This window comes from Amborella trichopoda, chromosome 7, assembly GCF_054954075.1.
Source record: "Amborella trichopoda isolate Santa Cruz 75 chromosome 7, AtrichopodaSantaCruz75HAP2 v2.0, whole genome shotgun sequence".
Taxonomy (NCBI): Eukaryota; Viridiplantae; Streptophyta; class Magnoliopsida; order Amborellales; family Amborellaceae; genus Amborella; species Amborella trichopoda.
Genome location: NC_142342.1, coordinates 1,575,325 through 1,598,284, shown reverse-complemented (window position 1 = coordinate 1,598,284; position 22,960 = coordinate 1,575,325). Strand labels below are relative to the sequence as shown.

Below are 22,960 nucleotides of genomic sequence, written 5' to 3'. Positions count from 1 at the left end.
ATTTCTAGGTCGAAAAAGTTACATCGGCAAAAATTTGAAGTCCTAAAAAATCACTTCTAAATTGAGTTTTACACGAGGAAGTAAATGGCAATATGCTCATGCAAGATAATAAAATACTTTAGCTCTCCAAATTACTTGACAACAACTCAAATATTTATTTTTCCTATTTTAAAAAACTTAAATATTCACCCAATATTATACTTATCTAAAAGGTATTATTCACTTTTGCATACACAAAGTTGGCCCAATACACGAAACGGGCTAGGTCGTGGTGGTAGCACCCCCATACCTAGTTACCATGTTGTGGTTTCCACACCACCCATTGAGACACCTTAAAAATTGCTAACTCCTTAATCTATATAAAAAAAAAGGGCAAGGGCTTTTTTCGATACTGAATTACCCAAAAAAAAAAAAAAAATCGTCCAAACACTACTACGTTTCTCTTCTAAGAATGGTCAGAAGTTTTCTTTAATTGAAAGAAGCCTCATTTGAACACCTTTCATTTGTTTATTTCCAAACCTGCGTCTATTATTTTGCTCAAAGAACACTTGTATTGATGTTTTGTTTCTCAATTGTAGGTAAACGAAGATAAAATCTAGACGGTTCGATTTCAAAATGATGAGGTTGTGGTAAGGTTGAAGACTTACAAAATTTGGTAAAGCTGCATATCAAAATCTGGCCAGAAAAATCAAATTCGACATCGAAAATCCTTGTGATGGTCTACATGTTAATTTCTCCCTATGAATGTCAAATTTGAAGCTTAAAAATTCGACAAAATTGTGAACAATTGAAAATTTAATATAAATAATGTGGGTGTTGAAGTATATTATTTTTAATCGCGGTTTGGATACGGTCAATTTACATGCTTTTCGGCCTGGAGATTGAGTTTTTGGATGAGATTTGCAATACGGATCTATGAAGTTGTGACTTTATGAAATAGTGTACTTATTGAAAATGAATGGCTCGAGATGGATATAAACTAGTTATTATTTCGGGTATGCTGATAATGGGAATGTCATCACTGACCGTCAATACAGGAAATGGACAGCTAAGATCCATGCATCAAATCAACAGCATTATATAGTACGTGGCTTCTTTCCTTAAAAAGTAACTACAACCTAAAGGACAAAATACAATGAGACCGTTACATTTGCTACAAAAGTTAACGTCCTAAGCCATTGGATGTGAAATTTCACAAGCAAATTATTAAAAAATAACTTTGGATTTCACATATGAGAGCTGAGTACTTTTTTAAGTAATGAAAAGTCTCTTTGTAGACTTTTCCGACCATCTTGACAAATTTATCGTTCTTGCTAGTATTAAAAATCCCAAGGATTGATTTTGAGTAACCGGTAAACTGGCTAGTTTGGCCAGCCTAACCTGGCCGGTCAAAAAAGTGCTTAAAAGATAAAATAAATATAAAAATATGAAAAATATATTTAAAACATGATTAAACAAAGCACATACTTGAAAATTAGTGAAAATAATAGATTTTAAAAAAAATCAATAGGGGTATTTTTTATTTTTTTTTAAAAATATAAAAATATAAAAATAAGTATTCATTGCCAAAATACTTTCCAATCTTTGCCAAAATGACTAAAAGCCTTTAAAAACTCATTACAAACAAATTCCTTATTTTTTTGGGAATTTATATAATTTTTTAAAAAATATCCAACCAGATCACTCAAACCGCCCAAAATCTAAACGGGCTAGTAGTTGGTTCTGATCTAACCGGTCGGTTTTTATTTAAACTGGCCGATATTGCATTCACTGCTAGTATTTTACAAACCTTGTTATCCTAAAACTCTTTAGGGCTTTACTTGTTTCATTTAGAGGTAGAAGTCAGATGTCAACTAAAAATAGCAACAGTTTGCTTAACATTCAAAAGAAAAAAGAAGAGCAATTTCTTAGATATTTCGAGTTTTTAATTTTGTTTACGTCAGTGCTTAGTTTATTTGTTCCTATTATATATATATATATTATATAGCGATTCGGAATATAGAAGTGCTTGAGTTTTCAACACCAAAAAATTTCCGTTGTGGAGTAACTGCATATCAGTCCACAACTGTATTATTTAGACATGAGATGTGTTATATGTTAAAAATGTGAATTTCAAAATCAACCTTTTACATGTTCGTGCACCATTTAAATAAGAAAAAAATCCAAATTTTATGTGATTTTAAGTGATATTATGTACACTTATAATAATATTTCAAAAAAACAAATAGTAAGAAGTATAACACGAAGAAGTATTTAAATTTTTTAAAAAATGTATATAAAAAGATCATTTATATTTGGTACAAGGCGGTCACAATTAATCTTGACCATTAGATTCGGAATTAGATGGCTGCATTTATTCATTGACCAAGCTCAAACTTTAAAATAAAATTTTTTGAACCTTGGGACACACACAAGTTATCAGATTTTACATCGGATGGTTATAAGTAATTGTGACATCTTTGTATCAAAAGTAAACGGTCACATTGAGACTATTTATCTTTTGTACATGGAGGCCACAATCATTTTTGTCTCTTAAATTTCAAAAGCGGTGGTTATAAGGGTGATATTAAATACACACAATGATCCAAAAAATAATAATTCTCATATTTCGTGATTCACCTCAAGCCAGTCAATTTGACATTTCATGAGTGAGAATGATTGTTATCCCCATATACAAAAGATAAATGGTCTCTTCATAGATAATCCCTTTCATAAATCGAAAAGTTCTTTATTAGGTGGTCCTGCAAAGAATTTATTTATTGTGCTGCCCATTTGTGCTTAATCACTATACACCAGGTTTGTGCAGTAGCTCAAAGCTCTCTCTCTCTCTCTATAGCCCATATGGTAGGTCAAAAGGTGGAAATATATTTTTTTAGTGAAAATATCAAACATCCAAAACATAGTCCTTTTTATTTTCATATCCCCCCTCTTTATTTTGGGCAGGTTGAAAATTTGGACAGTAGTAGTGCCAACATTGATAAAAATAAAAGAGGGCCATACAAAATAACCAAGAGCAAGAGAACTGTACTTTTGTCTTCTACAAAGCACTAAAAGAAACTTTTAAGATATTGGATTCATGAAATCTCTTTGTCGATTCCCTCATGCTATGGGGAAAGCCAAAAAGGAAGGGGAATCCATTGACTTAAGCTTGCAATGAAGCTTTAAAAATAAAATGAAAACGAGAGATTGTAAACTATTTGTCCTTTTTAGCAAATCAATATGATGAGTGCATTCTAGGTTTATGCAAGATCTTGTCACATGTGCAAGCTTGAAAACAATGTTTTTGTTTCTATGAATTATTTCTTGGATTGAATATGGGGTTGAAGTTTTCTCACAAATGTGTATTGGACAGCATACATAATGAAAATAAAGGACCTGTATGCAGGCTTCAAAACAAAGTTCTCTCTCTCTCTCTCTCTCTACATTACTTCTTGAATTTGATTTAGAGAAGTAAAAAGATTTGCTACTCCCGCGGGAGCATACGCTGTCTTCTTCGATAAAACTCAAGTTAGGAGTATTTTTAGAACGGATGTAACGTCTTGAATCTAGCAATCAACTTCATGCGCTTGGAAAAAAAACAAAAAAAAAGTTCTAAAATGGAGCGGGGACCGTTTCACTAAAAAACAAATGGACTGGGACTGCACAATTCATACACGGTCTTCTTCATTTATTGAAAATGAAGTGATTCTTAGGTAGATCCCAAAATTTCAGATCGAAAAACTCCCCAAATAGCTCTTTTGATTGAGGGAGATGCACACTATGCTTCCTCAAGTGTACAACCTATTGCTTTAACCACCATGACAATTTGATCTAAGCTATAATTTCTTTGTATTTTGAAACCGGATGAGGTTCTTTAACCACCATGACAATTTGATCCAAGCTATAATTTCATTGTATTTTGGAACCGGATAAGGTTCTTTATCATAGAACATGACATGCCCTGACCACACCAAGCACAAAGCCATGAATCCAAAATCTCAAAAAATACCACTATACAGGTACATTTTTTTTTTTTGACAAATATTTGAAAGTTTTATTAATGACTAAATAAAAAAATTACATCAGAAGAAATCATATGTACCACTATACATGCACATTGTTGTTTTAAAAGCCGAATCGAATTTTGGATTGCCCACCCAGGGTACACATATGATGGGTCAAAGATGCGAATCGGTAAACAGGTTGGCTAAAAAAATAAATAAATAAATAATAAAAAATAAAATCTCGGATTTGCAACAACAAATTTACCTTGGAGAACTATCATTATCCGTTGGATCAAAATGTTCAAAAAAGTCAGCAACATTGAGAACTAAAATAAAACCCAATATTTTTATATGTAGGTAGCAGGGTTTAAAATTTATTACTATTTATTAGAGTCAAACATAATCTCTCTTTATGAAAAGATTCTTATTTACTCTTTCTAGATTGTTAGTTATTAGGTTTACCTTAGGGACGACAACACTTCACCAAAGAAAACTAAAAGCCAAAATATTTCATGCTGCAAATGGAGCACACTGTCCATTACTATTGGCCAAAACGCAAGCAATATTTTTTGGAACCCAAATTATTGGATGTAACTTCTTCAACCTATATGCTTTAATATGTATATATATATATATATATATATATATATATATATATATATATATATATATATATATATATATATATATATATATATATATATATATATATATATATATATATATATATATATATATATATATATATATATATATATATATAGAGCAATGATCCAATACAATGGCTGTATTATAGTATAATGCAATGACGCTTCTAAAAAACCATGTTTGTTTTATTTGTATGACCTCAAATTTTGTACACACTCTCTTCATCTCAATAATCAATCCCCCTTTCAAAAAAAAGTTCAATTTGAACCCTAAATATGGCCGAAATGAATCCCCCTCCAAAAACGAATCTAGATCATTCATTTTGTAAGTTTCAAGATATTAGCCTGTATAAACTCAAAATCATTTTTTTTTTTTTTTTTTTTTTAAATTGTTCATCTAAGGATAATAAAGCCATCCAAAAAAATTGGAAATGAAAAAATCCTTCTAAGGTCTAGATCTAAGCATCTCACCAAAATGAACGGCCTATGTTAATTGGGCTAAAAAAATATTTTCTAGGTTGTGTTTTCAATTTTTTGTAATTGTTCATTAGAATGAAAAAAGTGTATATTTCAAAATTTGGATCAAACAAATGGCCATAAGATGGTTTTTTAAGGTTATTGCATCATATTACTATACAACGGTTGTATGAAATCATTGCTAGCAGCTACAAAAAAAATACAAAAAAATATTTTTGATAAAATAACATGATCAAAATACCCCTAAAAATTTCACGGGTATCTGATTATTTTATTTTTTAGAAATTTTTTAATATTTTTTTTAAGATGCGCCCATTGAGACGATGACATGCACCATATTTCATGTTCATATGATTTGTAGAAAAGAATTATAAATAAAGTACTCTGAGATGTCAAATCTAGATCAAACGATCAACAACTCACTTGTGACATTATGACTAAGGCTATCTCAGCCGTTCATTCAAATCGGATGGCTGAGAGTAAAGGTATTTACATAAAATACATAGAAGTGGAAAAAACTTGCTGAAAAACTTGTTTTCCCTATATATAAAAGGAAATTTAGCATTAAGAAGATAGTGAGAATATTCACTCCCCTAGATCCATACCTGACCCTGAAAGACTTGGATACAAGGTATCTAGTCAGGTTGGTCTGGTCCAAGGTTGGGGTCCACACCTAAAACCAGATTTGGTAGGTCTGACCTAGATAAACTCAGACTTAGACCCAGACTCAGCGGCATCCAAGTTTGTTTGACATAGACCCAATGCGCAGGGTCCAAGGATACAGTTAAGACCTGGGCCCAGGTTGGGTCAGAGGGTCAGTTGGGTGAGAGGGTCAAGACCTGGACCCCTTTGGCACTCTAATAAAACTATTCCTATACATAATTTTCTTACAGAAAATCTACCAAAACAGCCACTAAACATTATTGCATTTTCTTTAAAAAACAGCCACCGAACGAAGTTTTACCATCATTACCTAGTGTTTTTCCCCTTGATTTCATGAGAGAAGACCTCACTAAGAGCCATATTGAAAGAGGCTTATCGGAAAATGCCATTCTTTTCAATGTCATCTTGAATTCTATTTCATCCACATACTCTTCCTCACTCTCATGCTTAGATTCATAGTGTTTCTAAATTTTTTCAAAAGAGGTTGATGATTCTAACCCAATTTACTTATCTTTGTCTTTTATGGGACTTTGAATCCCACTAAGCCAGAATCTTGTCTTGTTTTCACACTCATTTGCTTAATAAAAACACCAACTGTCCTCTTTTGCTTCTTTAGTCTATCTTGCAACCCAGTTTTGTTTGCCATTTGCTCCTGTCAGGGTGCATTTAATCTTGTGGGCTGCGTCTTCTTGAAGTTCCAAAGTTGCGGCTTGAATGGGGGCCATGGAAGCCGCCACTTGCCCTTTCTTAATGCTATTTCGGAAGCCACGGGAAATGAAGGTTTCCCAACTAGTGTACCACTTCCCGAAATCAAGTGCGGGAAGTGCCATAGTATCAGGAAGCCGCCACAAACCAAAATCAAAAGCACTCCAGTGGTTCTTTGAATCTTACTGAACCTTTTTAGCACTCCTTTGCCTATGAGTGTGAAGCAAGTTTTCCTTCTCCTTTCTTCAATTTTTGAGGTCTCTGAAGTTGTTGTTTCTCATTGCATTGTGAATCTCCGCGTTACTTCATTGTGAATCTCCGCGTTAGTTCTTTTCTCCTGATCACCCCTTTCTTGCAATTACCAGCTATGTAAAAAATTTAGCAGTTACATCGAAAATCTGATTAGAAATGTTAATATATAGTCGTATATAACCGTCTGTGATAGAATTTTCCATCTCCAATTCAAACAATGTGCTACATATACAAGTTTATGTAAAACCCACTTGATCACTAACAAAAGTGATCCAATCCTAAGAACCTATGCTTTTGCAATGTTTTGAGTCATTTACCAAATTAGCAACCATCTCCAAGTGCCACACAAATCCAACAACAAAACTTAGTAGACATGCCTAGTCCCAAGCCGGTCATGACAGTCCCAAGCCGGTCATGACAGTCCCACGCCCGGATAAAGCAGGAGGGTTGTGTTAGGTAGGGCAGCCAACGTAAAACTGCCATATCTTTTCGTGAATCCTGGAGGCGAAACATAATAATGGTTAGGATAAAGCTCGGATGATGATGATTGATGATTTATGTACATATTTTGGTTTCTTGCATTCAACGAATAAAATCTCTTTTACGGGATAAAATCTTAGGAAAATAAATCTCTGTGTATGCCATGGTCTCCACTACTCCCTTGAGCCTGAAATCCACTAAATTGATCACCCCACAATGAAATGTGCATATCTCATGACACACCAACAAAGCAAATCCCAGCTTGCTCATTTTACTCACCATTCAACAATATAACAATCTTGTATATGTCATCTGATTCTTCATGGGTCTCATCTCTCACAGTAAATGAGTGCACCTTTCCCCTTATCTCAATCCAACTGAACCCCACCTCCTTCACAGTTTCTCTCTCTCTCATCATTCTCCTCATTTCCAAAGCTCTCTCTCTCTTCCCACAAGCTTCATACATCTCCGAAACGAGCAAATAAGCAGTGGGATTGTCGGGTTTAAGCTCGAGGAGCCTCTTCCCAACAAACTCTCCCATTTTGATGTTTGAAAATAACCGACATCCATTAAGAAAAGCCCTCCAAATTCCAACTCCAGGTTCAAATGGCATCTCTCTGATAAACTCCATAGCCTCGTTCAAGAGCCCAGCTCGACCCAACATATCGACTATACAAGCATAATGCTCGGGTTTTGGAGACAACCGATATGCCCTCTCCATACTATGAAAGCAATACCAACCTTCTTTAATGAGCCCACAATGACTACAACCTGAAAGCACACCAAGAAGAGTTATTCGATCAGGTTTCAGGCCAAAAGCCACCATTTTATTGAAGAGTTGCAGAGCTTCTCGGCCATGGCCATGTTGTGTGCAACCCATTATCAGAGAATTCCATGAGACCAAGTCTTGTACATGCATGTCCCCAAAGGCCTTTTCAGCAAATTCTAAGCTCCCACATTTAGCAAACATGGATATTGCAGAGTTACTGACTTTGGTATTTGACAAAAAACCCCACTTCATTGCCTGAGCATAGAGTTGCAAAGCCACTGATAACACTGTAAAATCAGCACAGGCAGCCATTGAGCTAGCAAAAGAGTGAGAATTAGGGCTCGTCCCCTCCATTAACATTGCTCGAAAAGCTAAAAGAGCTTCCATATAAAGCTTGTTCTGTCCAAACCCAGAAATCATGGCTGCCCAAGCCTCTGAATTATGCTCTGGCATCTCCTCAAACACCTTCCAAGCATTGTAAACATGAGAATTAAGCGAGAGCCCATGAATTATGGAGGTCCAGCTTATTGGGTCCTTCTCGGGCATCACAAAAAAGAGCTTCAGAGCAATGTGAGCTCTGTTCTCGTGCAAATAAGCTGTAATCATGGTGTTATAAGAAGAAGAGGTCCTTTGAACCATTTCTTCGAACAATTGGCGAGCAGCTTCAAGCTTCCCGTTTTGAACATAAGCTTGGATCATGGAGTTGCAGGCTATGGCGTCTTTGTATGGCATTTCGTCGAAGAGGTCGCGAGCTAAGCGAATGCGGCCACTGCGAGCGTGATAGCAGATGGCCATGGTGAGAGATGCCATGGATTTTTTGGTGAAGTTGGCTTTGAGTACCATGTTTTCATGAACATGGTACGTGAGGGAACGCTTAGAGAGCCTACTGCAATTATAAAATGATTGACCTATGCTCTAACAATCCAAAGTAAAAGCCTCACCTTGAATTCTCAAAGTACTTTCGGATCGAAAATTTCATGATCGCTCTAAAATTAATTTTCATAAAAACTTGAGCTAAAAATTTTTTGCTATGAAGCAACAGCCGCAATCCAAACAGGCCCTTTGAAGCAAGAGAGAATCATACACCATGCATGACCCATGTATTCGCTATGACACTGTCATGCAAAAATTTACCTCAACTTCACCTATATAATGGCAAAAATAAAACCCCTAAATGTAACATTCACATCATATGTTTTAAACCGTTCAGCAATGAGGGCGGATAAATATATATGAGAGAGAGAGATTATGGGGTGCAAGCAAAGGTTCTAACTTCTGATAAGTATATGCATACCTTTCCTATGTATGTCATGAATTTCAACCAAGACAAAGTAGTGTGAGTGTACATGAGCACATTTTTGTTTTCGGAGATATGGTATAAATTATCTTTGAGTTGTATACTATTTTTGAAGCTTTGAATTTTTATAATTAATATGAAATTATATTTTAAGGCTGGCACGAACATTTTCAGTATTGAAACCACATTTATTGACACTTTACGAAGGTGCGTTTTACTTTGAATTTTATAATTAATATGAAAATATATTTTAAGGTTGTCACATATTTCCCGTATTGAAACCACATTTGTCGACACTTAATGAAGGTGCGCTTTACTTTGATTGTTTAGAGCCTCACCCTTATACAAACAACACCCTATTGGAATATTGATGCAAATAACTGTATAAGTATACGATAGAAACTCATCCCAATTTGGGTCGAGGCTCTAAATAATCAAAATAAATCATACCTTCATAAAGTGTCGAGAAATGTGATTTCAATATTGGAAATCATTGTGATGGCCTTAAAAATATTTTCATCTCTAATTATAAAATTTCAAGCTTAAAAAAATAATGTAGATTGAACATATCTATAAACACTTAAAAATCGTGAAAATTGACGGTCCAAAAATGCATTACAAGATGCACTATTTCCAAAACTTGAAATCCATTTTTTTCTAATGTCCATGTACCTTGAGGTCAAGATGATCAATTTGAGGAATTTTGGGCATCAAAACAACCTCTTCTGATGAAATTTCTGATGTGCATCTTAATTTGATTGTTTAGAGCCTCCCAGTAATATAAACTTTTTCCTTTAGAAAAACAGGAGGTTTGCCAGAGTTTTAGTTTGATTCTTATTCATTGGGTATCTAACTTCAAAATCAACTCAAAATTTGACAAATCTCCCTTATCCAGATTGTTTATGTGATTTTAGGGTGGATTGTTTTTTGGGGATTTGAATTTAGGGTGGATTGGAAGGTATACAATCGTATCACAAATTTATTTATTAGTTTTTCTATTCTTAAATTCAGGACCTTATTGTTTCTTTGAATCTAGCAAGTTTTTCTAGGGGTGCCAATTGGATCCGGTGGGTCAACCCGAACCAGGTTCATGTTTTGGATCCCACTGGTCGGTTCTTGGTCCAAATGTCAAGTTCCAGTATTGCATGGACCCTATCAGGCCGATCATGACTTGGTATAAAATATATAAATTTTTATTTTTTTAATTTCTAGACTCAGGTCTGGATCCGAATTACTTGGGCTAGGGCCAAGTCTGCGTCCAAGTCACTTAGTCCCAACCGTGATCCGGCTTTAGGTGAAACCGAGGCGTTGCCACGCTTAAGTTTTTATTTCCTCGTAATGCCTGGTTTAGAATCTTTTGGCGCTATGCAGTGTTATTTCTTTGTTGGATTCATTCCAGTACAATCTTATTGCTGGTTCAATATAAGTGGACTTTTGTAAATGACAAAAATAAATCTACAATAAACAAAAAGTAAGCAATGAAAAAATAAAATTTTAAGATAAAAGACAAACAATTAAACATAAATCCTATCAAATGCATCTAAGAATGAATGTACAAATAATGGAAAGCACCATTTGCCAAAAATGATGAGCAATGAAGGATAAAGGCATTTTATGTTCAAAACATTTTGCTGAAGGATTATACATGAACTCCATGTTGGAATGAGTAATCATTTTCCATTATTCCAATACTAAAAAGTATAAATACTTCACCAAAAATGCCAACACAAAATACCCCCATCCTCTATGGCAAATCTTTTTTGAACATCACTCCCCTCTTACTTCCTTTTTAACATTTTAACCCTACTAATAAGATGGACATCTTGACAAGTCTCATTAAAATGCTATACATACTGTGATTTGCTAGAAATCCTATGAGAACCAATATAGTGAATGAGAAATATGATTGTTTTATGCTATAAGTTATTTATTTAGTGAAATGAGTAATTGTTTATGTGATTTTTTATAATAATGCATAAACATTTAATATAGAAATTTTTGTAACCATTTTAGAATCACTAGATGATTATTCTCAAATAAAATAAAATAAAATAGTTTTCTAACACTTTGATCTCGCCCTCTAAACATTGGACGGTTTCTATTCAATCTTGAGACATAATTTTTTTGAAGTGCCTAGAGAGTGCAATTAGGAAAAAAAATTATTATTAAGATTAACCTATGTGTTAATGAGGTTATATCCCCAAAATTTGGGGTCCTCAAGGTAATCCTAAGTAGGTTTCATCTGAGGGAGTAAATAAACAATATACTCTCAAAGGAGTAGAACATTTTTGGCTATAGCAATTGTAAAATAAACCAATTAACATTATACACTTCGTAATATTATTCTAATTGCTTATAGAAATATTCATTATAAAAAAAATAAAATTATAAAATAATAGTAATAATTTTATTAATATTAATATAGAATTATGAAATTACTTTTATGAGTATAACGCCTCCATATTAGAAAATTAAAAATACATTACATAGATTGTCAGTAATTTTTATCCATATGCTAATCATATTACGGACTAAGAGGCTTCTAAAAATAGAAATATTAATTGTAGTTATTTATAGTTCTTAAGGATGAAAATGCCATATGATTAACCCAAAACTATAAGGAGTGGCAACCTTAAATGTAGAATTAAGGTGCACCTAAGAAATTGATCATAAATGTTGGTTTGAAGTTGGAAAACCCTCTAATTGGTCATCTCGATGTATGAATATGAAAAAAAAAAAAAAAGATTTTGAGTCCCAAAAATAACACATCTTGTACCACATTATCTTGATATTTTTTTTCTTCCTACTCATAGATCTTGAGGTCGAGATGATCAAATTGGAGGGTTTTCTAACATCGCAACACTCTCATATATACGATTTTTGAGGTTTTCACTTCAATTCAATTGTATAAGATTGACACATTATTTAACTTTTTCCTTATAATAATTGGTTAACTTTCATAAACATATAATTATGATAATATAAATATGATAAATTGATAAACGAGAGAGTGTTAGAAATAAAGTTAGTGTATAGAAGAGATAAATACTAAAGATAAAAATAAAAATAGATATAAAAATGATAAATTTGGAAATTGAAAATCAATAGGACAAAATTAGACGAGAATAGATGGGTCGCCTTCTCATTCAATATAAGATAATAATCCATACATAACTCCATGGGTGCTCTCATTGTGCTCCATAACTTACCCATACATACATACATACAAATCCCACGTTATAGCTCACCTCAAACCATAATACCTATCCAATGAGCACCAACCAGTGAATCTCTCAACTACTTTTGTAATTAACCATGTCCACCCAACAAGTGAGCCTTAAGGCAATAATAAGAGCTCAAGACTGTAAGAACTAACCAATAACCACCAAACCAGGTGGCGCGGCCACCTCCAATTCCTGTAGAGTCACCCTTTTCAATCATGTTCATCAGCCTCCGCAACCGCCTCCAGCCCGAAATCTGGCTCACTGGGCTTCTGCAACAAAGTGCCACCAGACCCAGTAGTAGAGCCATTCAAACCCAGAATCGGTCCCGTCTTCCGGACACTGGCAGCCAACCTTGATGCATATTCGGCGAATCCCATCTTAGGCAGTGTAACCGGCACCGACCCCTCCTCCATAGCCCAAAGCTCCCCCATGTTTTGCCGCTTCTTATGCCTCCTCCATGTCGCTTGTATAAAACAGGCTGCCCATGTTCGCCATTGGTGCGAATAGAACCGGAACCTGTGCCTTAATTGCTTGCTGTGCAGCCTCCTAAACTGTGCAGCGACGAATTTAAGATCGTCAGCGCCAAGGGCGAAGGCCTCGACTTCTACGAGGGCTTTGATGGTACGGGTGGAGGCAGGGAGTGCAGCAGCAGGGGTGGGGTCAAGGGCCCAAGTGAGGAGCTCCTCCCCACAGAAGTCCCCTGGGGAGAGGCGACTGGTGTTGAAGAAGCCAGTACGGCCGCCATTGGTGGTGGAGCTCTCAAGGTGGCCTCGGATTACAAAAAGCATGTGGTCAAGGGGGTCCCCCTCCCGCACCACATGCGTGCCCTCCGTGCAGAGGGCTAGCCTCAGGCGCTCACAGATGGCGTCCAGCATTCGGTCATCCATCTCGTCGAAAAGCGGAACCTGAGTAGTTTCATGGTTAATAGTATTCAAAGAGTAATGCTCTCCCTCTCTCTCAATTTATCTGTAGAGCTTCTCTCTCTCGCACACACACACTTCATTTACAGAGATTCTCTCTATCAGTGTTTCGCTTTCAATTCATCTAAAGAGCTTCTCTCTCTCTCTCTCTCTCTCCATTTCAACTTACTCTTCTGACAAGATCGAGGCAAAGATGGCGCTTTATATCCCTGCGCAGATCCATAGGAAGGCCTTTGAGAAGAGCCTCTTCATCCACCCCTCTAGTGGCCATCCATTTATACTGATCATATCTTCTGATGCAATTCCTCAGCTCTTGTGGCAACTGCCTATGCCTCATCCATTCCTCAGTATCTGTTCTCTTAATTCTCCATTCCTCCAATCTTGCAGTTGTTGATTGCAAGTAAGTCTACAAAGGGAATTAGTTGCTTAGATATGATGTATAACTTAATGGGGGGAAGGGGAAGGGGAAGGTGAAGGGGAGAGAGAGAGTATTGGAGGGAAGGGGGCTTACTTGCATATTGCCAATAAGGAGCCCAAAGAGGACCAACCCAAGGATTGCTACAAGAATGGCAAAAGCTATTTCTCCCACATAAGTGCTGGTAACTAGAGCTTGCCCCAAAGAACTGTATGGTCCAAGACAACCAAATGTGTAGAAACGAAAAACAATCCACAAAACAAGAAAGAAGATACAAACACAAAAAAAAGTGACAATAAATCATAACACAAAGATATACGTGGTTCGACAACATGCCTATGTCTACGGGGAGATGAGAGCTTCTTTATTGATAATGGAGAATTGGGTTACAATGACTCTCTTACTCATGCATCTCTCTGCTTTCGTATTACAAAGAAATCTCCGTTTTTCCTTAACCTTAAAAGAACCCTCATCGCAACAATATATATAGTCCTAGATAGATGGTACAAATTATCAAAATACCCTAAAAGAACTCCCTTTCGGGCTTTTAACGGCCCTCCAGAGTCGTCCCTTTGACTCCACCTTGACAGATCTATTTCCTCATGATACAAGACATCAATCCTCATGATACAAGACGAGTATAGTGTGCTTGATGAAGACCAACTGAATATATATATATATATATATATATATATATATATATATATATGGGATTGTATACTATGAGACTATTTACTTTTGGATAATGAAGTCACAATCATTTTTAGCCATTGGATGTAAAAACCAATAAATTGAAGTGTACAACAACATTTGAGAAATTTTATTTTGGACTTCGTGGCTAATCAATGGCACATCTTAAACCACTTGATTTGACATCTAACAGTCAATAATGATTGTGACCTCCTTGTATCAAAAAAATAAATGGTCTCATTTTATGTGCTTCCTATATATGTGTATGTACATATACTAATATTTGTATGTATATATACATACACATATGCTTAAAGGATTGTATGTATACACACACACATAAAGGACTGTATGTATATAAGAAAAATATTATATGCCCAAGCTAATTTTTACAGCATTAACTCACTGGTTGAAAATGTGAAAGGAAGTATAATCAATATATATGGGAGTGATACGTACAATATCTTGTATGTTGTGGTAAGTCAGGGCATAGTTTAGGTGGCTGCGATTTATTTTTATTTTTCTCATTTGTAATTTGTCTATAAAAGACAAGTCTATACATTCATACAATTAATGGATACAGAGAGTCTCTTCAGAGAAACCTAAGACTCTTCATAGAAAACTCCTAAGAGAACATCTCTAAGGGGATTCATTTGATCCAAAATTTTGAAAATGTCCCATATATTCATACTAACGAACACGCTCATAAAAAAATATGAAAACTTCAAAAACATAGTTTTTTGGGAGGGAAAATTCACTAAATACAGGCCAACATCCATTTCAAAAAAGGAAAAATGGTTTTGGATCTACGCCTTAGAAGAAGTTAGATCCCACACACACACAGAAATGGCGGGGTGGGTTGGTCCGAGAAAGAGAGAGAAAGAAGCACACACTATGAACAAAGATTACAAGTGTGGTTTTAAGAGAACTCTGGCTCTAGAACTGTTGAGTAGAATGGATGGCTTACCTTAGCTCCCTCAATCCCCACCAAAGGCAATAGAAATACTTGTTTAGAAACTTTGCAGATGTCACGCTATAGGTTATTGCATCACCATAGATCCCAAAGTCAAACAAATTACTGGTTGTGCTGCAGACGCTTGTGATATTACTTGATTGAAACCATCTACTCCGGGAGGCCTCCTCATCCACATCTCTTATCTTGCATTGAAAAAATCCATATTGGCAAGCTGGGCTTTCGAGGCGGCAGACAGATTTCCAACAAGCATCTTGGCGTTCAATTGCTAAAAGATACCAACATGCTCCTAGTACCTATCCAAGCATAACAAGATGTAATTCTACAATAAAGCCATTTACCTTTGGTATAAAAGAGTCACAATCACCCCTAGCCAACAAATGTGAAACCGGACATTAGAGGGTGTACTAGTGACTGCGCTCAAAATCTGAGAAAAACTTGCTTGGAATTTGTGGAGAATTGACGCACCCCAGCCATCCTATTTCACATCTGAAAGCTTGGGTGTCTGTGACCTTTAGGAGAGGGAAGTCAAAGGTTTGAGACTTTTCGAAGTTTGTCACTAAAGGCCTAATAAACAAGCTGACCTAGCCTGCTTGTTTATTGAACTTCTCATAATTGAGCTATTTAGCAAGTGAACACTATAATTACATTGGAAAATATTTGTTTGTATGGAGGGATAACAGAGCTTTTGCACTCACATGGCTTGCAAGCATGTAAAGCATTAGGTTATATGCAGCACCAGCCCATGCAGTCTCTGTCACAACCCCAGTTGCCTTGACAATTTGAGAAGAGAGAGGAAATATCAGATATAGCCTTGGGAGATACTGGAAAATGATTATAAATCGAAGAACATTCCTTGTGTTAGCCATTGCTGAACCTTGGAGCGCTGGTATAATACCCCAAATTAGAATCTGAAATTTTTTGAAAGGTACAATCCCATGTTAGAAATGGTTTATACAAGTATTTAATTTAAATGGCCAAGTGAAGTGCACAAAGATTGAAGTGCTATGATATCTAGATGCAACTATGAGGAACAATTCAATGCTGATACTTGTAGGTATCGGACAAGGCTTCCATTTTCAAGCATTCACTGATAGATAGACTGACAGATAATATGAAGTTAGTTTTGTACCTGTGGTAGGGGCAAAGCGGCGATGACGTCAATAAAAAACCCCCTCGCCAGATATCGATCTGCAATCTTCATGGGATCGATCACAAGCTCACCCCTTCCAAAAACACGAGAAGAAGGCGCAATGAAAGCCGTTCGAAATTGAATATAAATATGAATCATATATAACAAGTCAGTAATTGTTCGTATAGTTGTCAAGGCGATCTCTAGGATGATGCCAATTTCTATACAGGCCTCTGTTCGAGTACTGGGCAAGTAGAAGAACAGGGGATCGACAAAAAGGGAAACCAAACAACCAACAAGGAAGATTTTGTTCCATTTGTGAATAGAAGGTCCCCTTGGGTCAAGGACCTTTCTCCTGATTCTTTCGTAATCTTCAGAAAAAACTCTAGATAGAACCTTAGACTTCAATGACCGGCTAGTATTCCCTGCGCTCTTCTGTTCTTCCTTCTTCAAGCCTAGATCGAGTATTTGAGTCCCTTTGATGTTGGTGGTGGGCTTCACATTGTTTTCTGGTTTGTAGGTTGTGAATTTTGCAGCTTCGAGGTCGTTTCCGAACCTGGAGAAGATGCAAGAATGATGTTCATTGCTTTGATTTTGTATTGTGCTAGACATGGAAACAGAGGAACTCAACTGTTGCTTTTAGTCTCAATCAAAGGGACTGAAAAATTAGGCCCTCTCTAGGGCTGTCAACTGGTGAGCCGAAATGAGTTTGATATGTTCAACAGTGGCTTGCATGCTTAGGGAATCAGCTTTAGCTTGACTTGAGCTCAAACCATTCTCCTTAAGCTTGACATCAAGGAGGGATAAGCTTGAGCTTGGCTTGCTTAAACAAGTCACAATGAAGCGAAATCAAGCTAAAAACAAGCCAATTCCTGTCGAGCATGGCCCATATTTCTAAGAAACCAACATTTTTCTAATTTACATACATGAATGTTATATTAAAATTATTGATTGCGTACAATAAATATATATATCAAACATTTTAAGATTGAGCCAAGCATGTCTTAGCTTGAGCTTGACTTGATTTATAAACGAGTTGTCTGGCTCAACTTGGCTTGGCTTGGCTTGCCTAGCTGCAAAATATTGTTCAAACTTGCCTTATGCAAGTTGCCATTCAAGCTAGCCTTATGTGAGTTACTGGGCTTATTGGCCTCTCTCTCTCTCTATCTCTCTCTCTCTCTCATCACAAGTAGGTTTATGTATCAAGGTTTATGCATCAATCACTCTCTCTCCTTTTCAAGATAGGTCTCAAATTGATCTTATATAACCCATATACCATAACTTATAGAAACCTACAATAGCTAAGCAGTTTTCTTTCTCACTCTCTCCTTTTAGGAAGCAGGTCTCAATTTGATCTTATGTAAACCACATACCACAACTTTAGAAGCCTACTGACTCTAGCTAAGCAGTTTTCACTCTCATTCTCTCTCCTCTTTAATAGTGGGTATCAACTACAATTTTAGAAGCCTACTGACTCTAGCTAAGCAGTTTTCACTCTCATTCTCTCTCTTCTTTAATAGTGGGTATCAATCATAAACTGCATAATCTGGAAACCAACCATGACTCTCATTGTCTCTCTTATTGAAGAGTGGGTCTCTTCTCTCCACTGGAGGAATTGTAGACCACATATTATGTAGGGATTGTATACAATGATACCATTTATTTTTGGAACAGAGAGGTCATAATTACTTACAACAATAATACGTGAAATCTAATAGCTTGAGTGTGTCACAAAGTTTGAAATTTTTTTTTTTAAAGTTTAAACATGAATAATAAAATAAATGCAGCTGCTCAATTTCACATCTAATAGTCAAAGTTAATTGTGACCACTTTATATCATAGGTAAATGGTCTCACTATATATTTTCCCTATTATGTATATGATGTCTGTCAAAGGTCTATGTTAGAGAGGGTGCAAAGCAGATCATGGATTTCAAAGTCCACCTCATGCTTTTAGTTAAAAGTTGTCATGACAGGTGAAAGGTTGTATATTATAAGACGGTTTATTTTTTGTTTGGAGAGGTCACGATCATCTTTAGCCATCCTATATAAAATCAAAAAGCTATGGGTGTGTCATTTCTTTAGACGATATTTTAGAAAAATATCCTAAGACTGTGAACATAATTAATGGCACACCTCATTAGCTGGATTCCACCCATATCTGATGGATGGTTATGGGTGATTGTGGCATCCCCAAATGTAGATTGTCGTTTGGGTACCTTCCCTCTAGGAAAACCCTAAAGTCTATTACCCCAAACTTCGGATAGAATGAAATGAGAGTAAGAAACCAAAAAAATGGGAAAGAGAAATTAATAAAAGTGGGTCATATTGGGCAGACCAAAACAATGCGAATGAATGTATTTTCAAAAAGGTGGGGGTCTTTGGGAAAGAAAATATATACAATAAGATCATTTATTTTGGATGCAAGGAGGTCATAATCATCATTGACCTATAATTGAAATAAGGTAAATGAGGTTGAGTCATTGCTTGCGTACAAGTTTTAAAATAAAATTTCTCGAATGTTGTAACAAATTTTTATCTTTTGGGTTTCACATCTAATGGTTAAAAATGATAGAAAATTGTTTCATGCGGTCTGGATCGCATCATTACATATGCAATCCAAAAAGTGTAAAGCATCCATCTTAAAGATGGATGCAAGTAGGTGTTCCATCTAAACACAATGGAAACTAACGATTTAAATATTTTTTTATTAGAATTATTATTTTTAGTTCTTAAAATTTATTTATTTTTTCATATTCATGATCCCTATGTTAAAGATTATATCTTCTTAAAAATTAAGTCAAAAAATCCATCTCAAAAATAGATTTACTAATAGGCCTACATTTCTACATGTGCGAGCTTGACTAAGCGGAATCGGGTCAAGCTCACATAGAAACCGGGTCAAAAAATGATTGTGACATCTTCGTATAAAAAATACATATAATCTCATAAAATACAATTGAAAAGAGAGAGATGCAATGTGGTGGTTTAGAGAGAGATATCTAGGATGTTGTGCTGGAGATGGAGATGGGGAGAGAGGGAGAAACAAGACACATAAGAGAGAGAAATGGGGCGTTGTGGTTGAGAGATGGAGAGATAAGACAACTTTTAAGAGAGAGAGAGAGAGATAGGGGTGTTGTGGTTGAGAGAGAGAGCATACTAGAGAGAGAGAGAGAGGGGGTGTTGTGTTTGAGAGAGTAAAGTTTCCCAAGAGAGAGAGAGGGAGAGACGAGGGTGTTGTGGTTAACTTGATGCAAAGAGGGTAAGAGTGATCAGAGGGAAAAAGATAGTAATGATCAAAGAAGGGTGAAGAAAGAGCACATATAATTGAATGGTTTATTGCTTGTGTCATGAATTTGATATTTAGGAGAGGGAGAACTTTTACTTTCAATTCTAAAGAAGAATAGGAATGATATGAGTGATGAAAGATGTGTGATTCCTAAAGAATTTGCTAGATTTTTGGTGCAATATTTCTGAGAGTTTCAAACTTTCAATAAAAAAGCCACCGGAAATCTACCGGAAAAAGGAGAATTTAGCCAGAGTTATCAAAACAGGGCAGTTGACAATGCTTTTAACATACTTAACTAGTTATCAATCAGAAATAGAATTTCATTTTTGAACGGCTTCACCTAAAAACATGAGGTTTGATTTATTTATTTTTAATATTGATTCTCATCCCTAAATTTTGGAAATTAGAGAGAGAGAGAACTCTAAACAATGGAACTTGACAAAAAAATGCATACAGAGCACTAAAAATGGATCACCTATCAATAAACCAGAGCTAAAACAAGCCTATAGGAGAATGAAGCACTAAGAAACAGGGACCTTTGAGAGAGAGAGAGAACACACCTGACAGATCTGGATTTTCCATTAGCCATGGCCATCACTTCTCTCCAGTTTCAAAGAAGTAATCCCACAAAAGCATCAGAGCCTGGTACCAAACATTTTATAGCTCAATAATATCCACAAGGCATAAAAGATCCCCTGAAAATGACATGATTCGGACCTGAAACCGCAAGCTTTCTCTCTCTACTTTCTCTCTCCACTTGCATCAGATTTCTTGTGAATAAAGAAGGTGCCCAACCTTGTTCAAAAGGTGGCATTAACTGCTAACTCTAAAAGAGAAAATTTTGATCACGGGTCGAGATGCCGAATTCATGTGCAGGTTTTTCAAGCTCAGGTGGAGGATTATAGACCAGAAAAGTTTGAATGACTGAATGCAGAAGCAGTTGCTCTCAAGTGCCCTGTTTTTCTTTCTGTTCCCTCTTCCTTCTTCTATTTCTATTGTGATTCTGGGGTTCTTCAGAGGCCTAACTCTCTCACATAAACACCATTGATCTGATTCAAAAAAATTCGACGAGTTCTGATATATAGCCAAAAAATATAAGAAAATGGCAAGGATTGAGTTGGCTGATTGATTCCGAGTCCGTGATGGGAGTGTGATTTGAGAGCACTGATGGCTGGTTAGGGAACTGGAACCGTAAATTTCTTCAGAAATTTAACTGCAAAAAGCGAGATCAATATGAACTTAGCCCATGATACTGAAAACCCATATTAGTTTTAATGTTTGTATGAAAACTTAACAATCAAGCCATGAAAAAAAAAAGCAAAACAAATTTTCAGGAAACTTTCTGAAACCTCCATTGAATTTAACTGCCAAATATGCTTTAAAACAGAAACAGATCAGTACAATGTTCAGTGCAAACCATTAAAGAGCACCAAATTTTGATTAACAAAAACAAGTAATTATTTTCAGGAATCTCATTGAATTCAACTCTTGGGTGTGCTCAAAACATGAATCAAATTAGCAGTATGGTGAAAAAATGCAAGATTCGAGCAAAAAATAGCTGAAAAATGCATGAAGACTAATCTTATAATGTACAAATCATACTCTAATGTAATTGCTGTGAATTGACTCATATGAGAGAGTTTTTTTCAAGATTTTATTAGAAACTTACCTCGAAAAGATTGGAGAATTTGATGAAGAGATAGTGATGGGATCACCCAGCTTCTATATTTATTCAGTTAAATGTTCATTTATTTTTTATTTGCATGAGAAAATCGCCATAAAAGGACAGAGTACAGAACAACGCTGGATCCTCTGTATTGTCTGAGTGTTTTAATCATTCGCAGATCATGGTTCTTGTACGAGACATAGGAATTTGGGATCATGGGGTATCTTTTCTTTGTCCAAATTGAAGTTTAAGTTGTGAATTTTCTCTTTTTCCAAAATATATGAGTAATTTTGAGTTTCTGTTGAATTTATTTTTCAGCTATTTTTATATTTTATGCAAAATTTATTTTTACAAAAATGACAGCAAATATAGATTTGCTTTGCTCCTTTAAAGAGTCGCAGGAGACAGGCAGGGAGTTGACTATGATCACTGCAGTCAGACCAATAAATGGATGCCACGTATCCGTAGGGTTCTATTTTACAACTTTTTTTTTTTTTTGCACTTTATTTTACCTGCTGATTAGTGCCATGCACATACCCCTCATTCTAAGCGTAATTTCCAATATGCCATTGGCCGTCTACAACATGATTTGATCCTCGTTCATTAGTGCAGTTTAATATGTTTTTATTTTATTTAACTTTTTATTATTTACTATTAATTTGGATTAGTGCATCTTAATATGTATTTATTTTATTTTACTTTTTATTATTTACTATTAATTTGGTGAAAACTGAGCTTTGAACATCTTGATATACTCGTTACCTTGACCACCTCGGCTTAAAGTTAGATTATTAATCTATAGTTGTTGATATCAAGATACTTATAATCTCTCTAAAAAGTGAAAACCCCTCTCTCCCTCCAAACCCAATATATCAAGCTTCTTTATAGTAGCATCATGACCTTTTTCAGAAGTTTTTGAGGTTAAGAGGTTTTAGAAGTGCACCTTATTCTTTTTTTGGTAACAAAATTATCAAATTTTATTGAAAATTGATATAGTATAATGTTGACCCCTTATATAAACTTTTAAAAAATAATATCTCTAAAGACACAACCTCAACTCACCTTTATCGGTTATTACTCTCTAGTTTTGTGTATTACTCTCTCTCTCTAAAAACCCTACTATTAAGTAAGTTTGTTAAGGATGAGGTTTGCATATGGTTGCAACCTTAAACAATCAAAATAGGGCATACCTCCAAATATTGTCATAGGATACAATTTTGGTGTCAAAATTTTTAGGATGGCCCGAAAATCTATTTGCAACTCTCATTACAAAATTTTTAATTCCAAAAATGACTTAAATTAAGCAGATTTATAAACCCATGAAAAGTTCGAATATAAACGGTTTAAATAATATGTTGCAAGTGTATTATTTTTAAAAA

At 35.4% G+C, this 22,960-nt stretch overlaps 2 protein-coding genes across 2 annotated transcripts; both read right to left on the bottom strand.

Annotated features, from left to right (window-relative positions):
* Positions 1 to 6,914: 6,914 nt before the first annotated feature.
* LOC18995817 (pentatricopeptide repeat-containing protein At3g49170, chloroplastic) lies at positions 6,915 to 9,331 on the bottom strand. Its single transcript, XM_011625992.3, has 2 exons — positions 7,487 to 9,331; positions 6,915 to 7,225 (listed from the first exon to the last, which is right to left on the bottom strand). The coding sequence occupies exons 1-2, from the start codon at positions 8,817 to 8,819 to the stop codon at positions 7,140 to 7,142; spliced, it is 1,419 nt and encodes a 472-aa protein (XP_011624294.2). The 5' UTR covers positions 8,820 to 9,331; the 3' UTR covers positions 6,915 to 7,139.
* Positions 9,332 to 12,388: 3,057 nt separating this feature from the next.
* On the bottom strand, positions 12,389 to 20,543 carry CNGC15 (cyclic nucleotide-gated channel 15). The gene is made up of 7 exons (XM_006846747.4): positions 20,476 to 20,543; positions 16,628 to 17,183; positions 16,194 to 16,406; positions 15,490 to 15,791; positions 13,929 to 14,040; positions 13,587 to 13,823; positions 12,389 to 13,402 (listed from the first exon to the last, which is right to left on the bottom strand). Exons 1-7 carry the CDS (start codon positions 20,508 to 20,510, stop codon positions 12,707 to 12,709), a joined length of 2,151 nt encoding a protein of 716 aa, XP_006846810.2. The 5' UTR covers positions 20,511 to 20,543; the 3' UTR covers positions 12,389 to 12,706.
* Between the last annotated feature and the right edge of the window lie 2,417 nt (positions 20,544 to 22,960).

Bases quoted from the DNA above. Each gene is read 5' to 3' on its own strand.
- LOC18995817 (XM_011625992.3), bottom strand. From the start codon at position 8,819: ATGGTACTCAAAGCCAACTTCACCAAAAAATCCATGGCATCTCTCACC. The intron at 7,226-7,486 runs GTGAGTAAAATG...TTTCGCCTCCAG, and splicing joins GATTGTTATATTGTTGAATG to GATTCACGAAAAGATATGGC.
- CNGC15 (XM_006846747.4), bottom strand. From the start codon at position 20,510: ATGGCCATGGCTAATGGAAAATCCAGATCTGTCAG. The intron at 17,184-20,475 runs GTGTGTTCTCTC...CATCTTCTCCAG, and splicing joins GGAAAATCCAGATCTGTCAG to GTTCGGAAACGACCTCGAAG. The intron at 14,041-15,489 runs GTAAGCCATCCA...TGGACCATACAG, and splicing joins TGGGGATTGAGGGAGCTAAG to TTCTTTGGGGCAAGCTCTAG.